At 39.7% G+C, this 10,998-nt stretch overlaps 2 protein-coding genes across 2 annotated transcripts in view; both read left to right on the plus strand.

Moving 5' to 3' along the window:
* The first annotated feature begins 863 nt into the window (after positions 1 to 863).
* Positions 864 to 6,456, plus strand: pex13 (peroxisomal biogenesis factor 13). Its single transcript, XM_083897953.1, has 4 exons — positions 864 to 1,014; positions 3,156 to 3,883; positions 3,969 to 4,091; positions 5,110 to 6,456. Exons 1-4 carry the CDS (start codon positions 935 to 937, stop codon positions 5,424 to 5,426), a joined length of 1,248 nt encoding a protein of 415 aa, XP_083754079.1. The 5' UTR covers positions 864 to 934; the 3' UTR covers positions 5,427 to 6,456.
* Positions 6,457 to 10,357: 3,901 nt separating this feature from the next.
* The window catches only part of sanbr (SANT and BTB domain regulator of CSR), a 10,656-nt gene continuing 10,015 nt past the window's right edge, over positions 10,358 to 10,998 (plus strand). The window contains exon 1 of the mRNA XM_083897789.1: positions 10,358 to 10,439. The gene's annotated coding sequence lies outside the window, so the exon portion shown is untranslated. The remainder of the gene's footprint in view (positions 10,440 to 10,998) is intronic.

Genomic DNA, 10,998 nt, shown 5'->3' on the forward strand with positions numbered 1-10,998 from the left:
GTTTCAAAATGATAAAGACAAAGTCGCTGTTAAGAGTTTGCTTTTTTGATCCACGGTTCTAAAACAAAGTGTAAGAAATCATTTAATCGAGTTAAGGCCATTTATTTGTTTGACGTGATTGGAATTCTCTTTTGCTGACACTCGTTCGTAACATCTCAAAGATAATCTGACAAACGTCACATTTACATTTACAGTTATTATTGTTATTATTATTATTAGTACTTTGTCAGATGACGGTGGGGAAAACTCTGGGGGCGAAACGAGACAGAATTTTATTTGCAATTTGCGTCTTTGATCGATTCATAAAGTGTCGTTCGATGCATCATAGTTGTTATTATTGTGACTCAAGCTTGAGATTTTATTGATATGATGTCATTTTTCACATCACTGTGCATCAACAAGGAGGGAATTTCCCCTTTTATCTGCATCATTGTGGCCTGTTAATCTGACCAGGAGTTATGTCGCCCTCTGCTGGACAAAATGTGAACATACATTTTAATTTATGGCATGAGTTGAATGCATCCCATAAAACTGTTTACACACACACTTTTTATTTATTTTGTTTACCAGTTAGTGGCGGCAATGCACCGTCATTTATTTTAATTTATTAAATTATTATTTTTTTTATTATTATTTTTTTTTTATTTATTTATTTTATTTAACTTTTGTATTAATTTTGTATTAATTTTGTATTATTTTTTCTTTTCTTTTCTTTTAAACCATATTTACATGTCCTGGCGCTCCTTCTCCTCCTGACCGACTGGTGGCGGTAATGCGCCATTACGTCGTTTGCCAATCGCCATTGACATTCTGACATATGAAGTAGTAGAAGAAGAAGAAGTAGCAGTAGCAGCAGAGAGGGACTCTAGCATCGAGCCACGGCTTCCGTGACACTTCCACCCTCCGTGGACTCGTATTTGACACGTTTTTCGGGATGGCGTCGCAGCCTCCGCCTAAACCGTGGGAAAGACGGATGATGATTCCGGGAGCGATGAGCGCGCCTGTAAATTACAGGTAAACACATGGGAGTTTTAGCAGCTAGCTCTCAAGCTGTGTGTGTGTTGAGCGGCTACAGCTAGCTAGCTGACTGGCTAGCAAGTTAACTCCAAAACTCGTCACACACGAAATTGACATTTAAATACTTGAGCAACGTGACAGGAATTACGGCGTTTTAATTAGCTATTAGCCTGTTGAGTCGGTTAGTAATTTAACATTTTGTGTTTATCCGCTAGCTTCGTAAATAATTGAATGCCTTTACGAATAAGCTAACGTGTTAGCGACCTTCGCGACACGGCTGTCAATAAAATAAAGGCTGAAACAATCACTCGATTAATCGATTACTAAATTAATCATGAACTCGGTAGTCGATTTAATGGTTTTAGTATTTTAAAGAAAAGAAAAAGACTTTAAACCAGATTCTCTGATTTGTTAGCTTCTTAAATGTGAGTATTTGTAATTATATATATATATGTTGTTATTATTATTATTATCATATAACACTTAGTTGATCGAGAAAATAATGGACAGATTCATCTTGAGTTGCAGCGCCAGATAAAAGTGTGCAAATAATTTAAAGTGAAGGTACATTATCTTAAACATTCTAAAAGTTATCTAAGGCTGTATTACTTTTATTTTTCGGTTTTTCAAAATAAAAGTCGGATTTTAATATTCTTTTCATATGTGGATGTTTTTGTTTTTTAATATGACATTTTTACAACCAAAATATGAGGATTGAAGAAGAGAATGTGCTCTTTTTGATGATGCCCATTATTATGTGTGCTTAAAAGTGCTACATTTTTATCCCCTTGATGTAATTTAGGTAACTTACAAAAAAAGATTCCTCTTTAATCAGAACAATTTAAAATCCTGCACCGTGACCCTGTGACCACCGTGCAACGAAGACAGTTAATGGTTAACCTGAAAATAAGTTTATTTTTCAGGCTTTTTGGTCAAATAAATAGCTTTTTTTTTAATTGTAATGTCATTACTGATTTTAGTTGATGATAATTTAGTTTTGTTTGGCTTTTAAGAGCCTTATTTACAGTGTTATTATAGTTCAGCTGAAGTCAGAATTGTTGTCAACATCCTGGTAAACATTAACCTAATGTCTGCTGTTGCTTTAGTGACACGCCAGGCTCTTTTTTAAAGGTATAGTATTATTTTTTCATTTGTTATGTTCTGGCTAATGTTAGCACACTTCCTGTGAAAGCAGGGACACCAGGAAAAACAGGTATTAGCCGCTAACTGAGAAAGACGCACCTAATTAAAAACTACTTTTGCTTAAGTCAACGATATAAAAAGAATGTCGAACAGCAAGGAATACACACAAGACGCCCTTTTCCTACTGGAAACAGAAATTATAGATTATTTTATTTTATAAACAATTAATCTGTCCATTATTTTCTATGCTACTTAGTTATGTTTTGATGATTTATTTGTTTTATGGAGCAAAGAAAGCAGAAAAATTCACATTTAAGAAGCTGAAAAATCAGAGAAACAGGTTTTAATTATTTGAATGCCACTGAAACTGATTAATAATGGATTATCAAAATCAGATTTGGCCGGTCACATCATTTCATGTTGCCCACGAGTGGTTAATTGGTCTTGAAAATCTGTGTTAAAATAGGTCTATGCTGCTTTAAAGCGTGCATTGACCATAAACTACATTTCCCATAATGCATGGCGTCACCATCGCAGACCAGGTTACATCTTTAATGCATCATATTTGTAACTTGAATAAGCAATAAATACAGAAAGTTATTTATCAATATGTTACTGAGTAGGTACCTTTATTTTACTTTTTATTATATTTGGTTACATTTAGTTACATTTATTCTGTATGACAGTTACATCTGGCCCCTTTGAGGGTAGCCATTATGCTGATGTGGCCCTCAGAGAAAATGAGTTTCACACCCCTGATTTAAGGTTTTGTGATATTGGAAAGGCCTCAAAAACACAATTAATTTTAGAGAAAAACAATAATAATAAGAAGAATAAGAATAACTACTTCAGTATCGATAATAGTTAAACTAATAACTACAGAGGAACTGAGTACAGGTACATTATATTTTAATGGTTTGCAAATTAAAACCTGAACGATCCCTTTAGCAATAATGATGTATAAAGTGCATCTTTGTGACTTTTTCGTTAACTAGGTCTGCAGAATTTGCCCCAGCTCCAGGTCTCTCCACGCCTGCTGGTCCTCCTGTCCTGACCCGGATGGTGCCCCCTGTCCCCCCTCGTCCCGTCCAGCAGTCGTACCGTCCGTCCTACGGCTCCTTCAGCTCGTCCTACAGCCCCTATGGGAGCTCAATGTACAGCGGCTACAGCCCGTACAGCTACGGCGGTGGTTACGGAGGCGGCGGTGGCGGCTACGGCCTGGGCGGTTACGGCCGCCTGCCCCACACAGAGGAGGTGGCCCCCAGCAGGTTCGTGCAGCAGGCCGAGGAGGGCAGCCGCGGCGCCTTCCAGTCCATCGAGAGCATCGTGCAGGCCTTCGGCTCGGTCAGCATGATGCTGGACGCCACCTTCTCCGCCGTCTACAACAGTTTCCGCGCCGTGCTGGACGTCGCCAACCACCTGACGCGGCTGCGCGCTCACCTCACGCGCGTCCTGTCGGCCTTCGCTCTGGTCCGCACCCTGCGCTACCTGTACCGGCGGATGCAGAGGCTGCTGGGGCGGCGTTCGGGCACCGAGACCGAGGACTTGTGGGCGGACAGCGCTGCCGACGCCTTGGCTACGACGTCGTCCGCTGGGTTTGAGGCGGGGATGGAGGATCAGACGGTCAAATCCTGGCCCATCCTTCTGTTTTTTGCCGTGGTCTTGGGCGGACCCTACCTCATCTGGAAGCTGCTGAGCTCCGGCTCTCGCTCCGAAGAAAACGGTGAGACCAAGTTCTCGTCATTTACTCTCGTGTAGAACAAGTCGAGGTGTGTTTTATTTATTTTACTTATTTTTGGTTGTTTTAGCCACTAACTGGGCCAGTGGAGAGGACGACCATGTCGTGGCCAGAGCCGAGTACGACTTTGCGGCTGCTTCTGAGGAGGAGGTTTCTCTGAGAGCAGGAGACATGCTCAACCTGGCTCCTAAAGGTGAGAGAGCCTCCATGACCTTCAGCCTTCAGGCTCCTAGTCTGGGGTTTTCCATAAAACGTCAGAAAGTGTATTTATAAAATCGATGCCAGATTAAGTCTATGATATTATAACGTGACATTTGTTGCTTTAATTCATAGTTAAACAGACTTTTCTGACTGGAAGTTTGAGTCACTTTGTAAAACCACTCACTTTCCCACACCAAAGCCCATAGTGAAAATCAGTGATTTTGAGTTCACAGGAGTTGTTGATCCACTGCTGCCTCCATCACTAAGTTCAAATGTCCTATTTTGTCAATTCTGCTTTTGAACTATTTAATTTAGACTTAAATCAGTGACACAAAGTGACCACACGAGGCAGCAGTAGACCAGCAGCTCCTGTGTCCCTGTGAGCTAAAATCACTGATTTTCTCTATGAGGTTTGGTGTGGGAGAGTGAGTGACTTTGGTGTGGGTTCTTTTGAGTGAATAACAACAGATTTTAGTCACATAACAAAAGACTTGCTTCATAAAATCTACGTCAGTTTAAGTCTACAGTATCTTAAGAACGTGTTCACGTCTTTATCTTCACTGTTAGACAGACTTTTCCTTGTGTAAACTGAAGTTTCTAAACCACTCACTCTCCCACACCAAAGCCCATAGAGTAAATCAGTGATTTTAACATCACAGAGACACAGGAGTTGTTGATCCACTGCTGCCTCCATCACTAAGTTCAAATGTCTTATTTAGTCACTTCGGCTTTTGAAAAACCTAAGTTATATTAATTTCAGTGACACAAAGTGACCACACGAGGCAGCAGTAGACCAGCAGCTCCTGTGTCCCTGTGAGCTAAAATCACTGATTTTGGTTTACAAACTTTAGTTTCCTGTTGGAAAAAGCATTAAAATGTATTGTTAAGACATTGTAGACTTAAATAGGCATATATTTAATATGTCGAGTCTTTTCTTATGTATTTTATTTTGTTATTTTCCCAAATGTTTCTCTAATTCGATGACCTCACACATTTCCTCTTTGTTGCAGAACATCAGCCCAGAGTTCGTGGCTGGCTGCTGGCCAGCGTGGACGGTCAGACCACCGGCCTCGTCCCCGCCAACTATGTCAAGGTTCTGGGGAAGAGAAGAGGACGCAAGCACGCCGAGACGGACAGACTCTCTCAGGTCCAACAAGTGAACACACAGACGACGACGCAGCCGCCGCCTCAGGCAGCGACACCGTCGCTACAGAATCGTCCTGCTCAGACGTCAGAGGAGCTGCTGGAGTCTGTGTTCAGAGAGACTCCGGAAACGAGCGTGAGCTCCAGCACGGTTGTAAACATCAGTGACAAAATGGACCTGTGATGTTTTTACTGTATGCAAACGCACTCGGCTCGTTCTGTCGCAGTGTTAAACTTGACTAACAATCACCTGATGATAGACTCTAAGGCCGAGTCCACACTGGATGTGTGTGTGGTGCGTCTGTGCCGTTACTTTCCATTTAATCTCACGTGTACAGATTAACATTCATTTTGACAGTGAGATGCACTGCAGAAAAGACATAGGACATTTTTAGCGTCTGCAGTGTCACGTGAGACAAACGAGTCCTTTTTCTGTTTCAAAATAAAAGCACTCTAGCGTCTGGCTGCAACTCTAAAAAGCTAAAAAAATGTCACTCTAACTCGCGCGTTTGGGTTCCCTGAATCAATTTTCAAAAAAAGAAGCTTTTATTGTGAAATATTTTCAGTACTGAGTGATATGAAACATGATGTTGACTAGTTTTTAAATAATAATAATATGTAGAGTGTCTGAACACAACAACACTGTCTTTATCAAATCAATGTTTCTGACTCTCTTTAAATCTGTAGAAATCCACTTTTATTTTGAAGACGGTTGCCTTTGATTTTGCTGCTGCTATGTTTAAAATAAACATTTAAATGCTCTATTCTCAGTAAAATACCAGGATGCTGCATTTGCTGCTCCTGCAAATATTTCCCAATAAAAGTTATGTTGGTTTAAAAAATAAAACAGTGGAAATGGGGAAACAGAAATGCCAGAGTGCTTTTATTTTTTTAAAGAAGTACAAGACAGTACGTGGCCGAAATTATTGTTTAATAGTGTATTTGAGTATATTTTGCAATATTTTCCAAAGACGAAGCCTGTTTTAAAACACAGCTACACACAGTTCCAGTGCGTCCACGGCCTTAAAGAAATATTGTTGACCTCAACGGTAAATATCAACTTCATCTCTGCTAACGTTATTGTTTATCCAGGTTGTGTTCTGTTTTAGAGCCACTGTTTCTCTGTTCTTTAGTCGAGGAACCAGAAAAGAAAGAATACTGGGTTAAAATTGACATTGTTCAGTGATGGAAATAATGTAAATGTGTGTGACGGTGCGAGGACAAAGCTGGTGTTGCTTTGTTTGAAACTGTAGTGAAGTAAATCTGCGCGTGATTGATGATCGAGGGCCTTTTTACGTCGTCTCTGGATTTGTTTGAGATCAGAGGGAAGGGCTAATTTTGCACAGTTAATATTTAATGCTGAAAATAAATATTTTTAAAATCAAGGTAAAGTGTAATATCTTAATCACACCCACACAATATATATATATATATATATATATATATACACACACACACACTACAAGAATCTGTGTGTTGTGATTTACGACACAAGTACCGGGTTTACGTTCGCGCTGTCACTTGGCAGCAGAGCGTCTAACAACCTGGTGCAGTGCGACACCGGACAAGTTGCCGTCGTAAATGTTGTCGTAACGTTTTAAAAACCATGTAAAACACGACTTTCTGTGTTCACACTGTTATGTTTTAATAACACGTTCGAGTCGATTAAAAAGCACAAACGCAAACATGCTAGTTTTTATTTTTACACTAGCCGGTTGAAGCTAATGCTGCATTCAGGGACTGTCTGCGTTTGTCGGGTTATTGATAGAAATTACTTTTCACTTTGAATGAAACAAGTAGTTAATCTTAATAGTTCATCTTTGTGTGACAAGTTACTGCGCCACAGTTAGAGGAAAAACGCGTAACGTATTCGAGTTGGTTAATTAAAATATATCGCAAACATACGCACTCTGTGAGCTCGTTTTTATGCTAGCTGACCGAAGCCAATGCTGCCTTCGCGGACTGTCGGAATCTGTCCCGTTTGTGGATAGAATTGAACGACTTTTCACTCCCACTTGGAATTAATTTCACGAATGTTTTACGCGGCGACAATTTACAGCTAATACTGAAAATTGTTATGTGATATGACATGTTATATATTTTGAGGGGGGAAATGGTCGGCAGACTAGCTTTAATGCTAGCGGTATTGAAGCGACGGCTGCCTTCAAGGACTGTAGGAATTTGTCGTGGACGGGATTGGACGACTTGTCCACTTTGAGTTAAATAAGCGTATTTTTTAATGAATTCTGTAATCATTATATGACAAGTACTGTGTCGCATTACGAAGTCTTAGTGTCAATGACGCGACTCGGAAATACTAGCGTTTGTGCTAGCTCACTGAAGCTAACGCCACCTTCAGGGACTGTCGGAACTTGTTGGGTTGTGGGTAAAATTGACCGATTTCCCCAGTTAATCACAGACGATTATGTGTGTACGCGGTACACTTTTAAGTTAATGAAAATTAATCACATTCTGAACCAAAGAAAGAATAAAGACTGGGTGCGGCATTTATCCGCCGTTGTGACGCATGTTGGGACGCGTTTTCGAGGGGGGTTCGTGAAGGCATCGCCACCTGTCCCGCAAAGTTAGCTAGCAGCGGTAGCAACAACATAGCAACAGTGATCAGCATCATCGTCGTCATCGTCGTCGTCCAGGACACAATGACTGTCAAAAGCTGAGTTTACTGCCGCAGAGGACGAGGAGGAAAACCTCCGACCACAGAGAAGTGAGTCAACTCCATGTTTTCTCCCCCTTTTCTGTTTGAATCACGTACAATTAGAGAAACAGCTGGTTTTAATTTGACCTCATCATCATCTACAGCAGCAGGAGAACCCACACACACACACACACACACCACACCCGGCCTGTGTTAGCATTCATCTGTAAATTCACTTATTCACCACTTCACACACATTCACTACTTTATTCTTCCTGTACATTTTAACTCTAAATAATCCTAATTCCAGTTTTAAGATCCTTTTAACCCTGGAGTTATGATCATTAGTAAATTATAGACAGTAATAGTTGATATTGATTGATTTAAAAGTGTCTGCAGTGACAAACTCTTCCCTTGTGAATGTTTAAAAGTGAAGTTGTTAATATCTGAAATGTTTTATTTGGATTAGGAATAATTATATTTAACTTAAACACATTATAATAGCTTGAAATGGTATTAATTAATGTGTAATATATATATATATATATATATATATATATATATATAAATCAGTTCTTCCCAGGACAATTGACCTCATTGTTCATGTAAACATTTAAAGTAAAATAAATAAATGAAACATATCTAATTGGTCATAATTCATATTGTGTTGATTATTAATCCATTACCAAGCGATTGTGATGCGATTTAGCAGTTTGAGTGCTGTTTCTAATAATTATAACTATGGATTTTGATTTTTCCGCTTCTTAAATGTTAATATTTTGCTGTTTCTTTGCTCCAAACAACAAAGAATTAATTTAAATCTGTTGGAAAATGTTGATCAGAGTTTCCCAAACCTCAAAATCCTCCATCAGATGTTGTGGAAGGCCTTGGTTTGTTTCCACAAACACAGCAATGATTCACTTTTAATGATTTCTTTGTTATAGCACGGACAATATTCACATTACAGAAGGTGAAAACATGTGTTTTAATCATTGAAAAGAACAGATTACTTAATTATCAACATATGCTAAGTGATCCCTCAGTTAAAGTAGTTTTTAAAAATAAAAACAATGATTATTGAGGTTTAGAAAGTGTTTATTTGCACTGTAAAACAAGGAAAACTAGAACAAGTAACTTTAAAATCTGTATTCCTGTCATTCTTCTGAAGTTGATGATGCTTTTCTGATGACACATTGACCGTGGACTCACTAACACTTGCTTTTTATTGTTTGTTTTTATGTCTCCGTAGAGACGAGATGAGTCGCTTCTGCTCCAACAACAACAACTTCCCCTACGACAACAACGTCCTGGTGCTGGACATGGTGCTGGGCTCTCTGTGGGGGGTTCCTCAGCCCATAAACTGGGACAATGTCTCCAAACTGGTGCCAGGATTCACTTCCAAGGAGGTACCAAAGTGGATTTTAGACACTGAACTAAAGCTCACATAATAACATCGACTCATTGCTAAAGTCTGCACTATCTTAAGCATATGATTACAACTTTATATCATTGATAGACAGACTTTTTCAACTGGAAACTGAAGTTTTTCTGCCACACCAAACCTCAGAGAGAAAATCAGTGATTTCAGTTTCCTGTTGTTAAAGTCTGTCTAACAGTGAAGATAAAGACGTGAACATGTTCTTAATACATCGTAGACTTAAACTGACAAAGTTTTTATTGTGTTTTCAAACAGGAAACTGAAGTTTGTAAACCACTCACTCTCCCACACCAAAGTCCATAGAGAAAATCAGTGATTTTAACATCACATACACACAGGAGTTCACAGGAGTTGTTGATCCACTGCTGCCTCCATCACTAAGTTCAAATGTCTTATTTTGTCAATTCGGCTTTTGAAAATCTTAATTTAGATGTATTTCATTGACACAAAGTGACCACACGAGGCAGCAGTAGACCAGCAGCTGTGATTTTAGCTCACTGTAAGCTAAAATCACTGATTTTCTCTATGGGCTTTGGTGTGGGAGAGTGAGTGGTTTACAAACTTCAGTTTCCTGTCTGAAAACTCTGTTTAAGGGTGAGATAAAGTGGAGAACATATTCCTAAAATGGCGTACACTTAAACTAGGTCAGATTTTAAGTATTTTATCTTTCGTAGAATGACTATAATCAGTTTTTCCTGATGTCTCTGCCTCCTGTCAGCTGTTTGTGAGACTTTAAAAACTTTGTCGATTGTGACGCTGCAGTGTGCCCGTCGCTTTGAAGAGCTGAAGAACATGGGGGGATTTCCCCTGGTGGACGACCAGTGCAACTCCCTGACTGAGGGAAGTACGCCCCCTACTGACAGCCTGTGCACGCTGCCGGAGACCCGGGACGCGGTGGACACGGGCAGCACTCAGAGCCCCATCAAAGTAACCAGTAAGTCGGCATCAGAACTTTGTTAAAATTTGAAAATGTGTGCAGTCACGGTATCAATGGTTTCTTTATTTGATTCTGCAGGTTCTAAATCAGGAAGAGTTGGTTCTGTGGAGAAGAAAGAGAAGAGAGTGTCAATAGAGGAGGAAGAACGACCTCAGAAGCCACGAGAGTGAGTTTGACAGTGAGACTATTAACACGACTAAAATATACTTTATCTCAAGTCTGTAGTATTTTAAGATTATATTTACCACTTTATCTCACTGTTGGACGGACTTTTCAAACACAAAACTGAGGTTTTTAAGTAGTTCACTCTCCCACACCAAAGCCCTTAGAGAAAATCAGTGATTTTAGCTCACAGGAGACACAGGAGCTGCTGGTCCTCTGCTGCCTCGTGTGGTCACTTTGTGTCACTGAGGTTAATCTGAATGAAGGATTTTTAAAGCCGAAGTGACAAAATAGGACATTTGAACTTAGTGATGGAGGCAGCAGTGGATCAACAACTCCTGTGAACTCCTGTGTCTCTGTGATGTTAAAATCACTGGTTTACTCTATGGACTTTGGTGTGGGAGAGTGAGTGGTTTACAAAACAACAAAAACTTGCCTGAAACTTCTGAGAAAAAGCAGCAAACATAGTCTTAAGATAGTGTAGAGTTGAGCTGATGTATATTTTATCAGGTGAATTTTAAGTTTAGTGGATAAAATCAGATTTTCCTTGCGTCCCCACGGTC

The sequence above is a fragment of the Microchirus variegatus genome, assembly GCF_963457635.1.
Source record: "Microchirus variegatus genome assembly, chromosome: 11".
Taxonomy (NCBI): Eukaryota; Metazoa; Chordata; class Actinopteri; order Pleuronectiformes; family Soleidae; genus Microchirus; species Microchirus variegatus.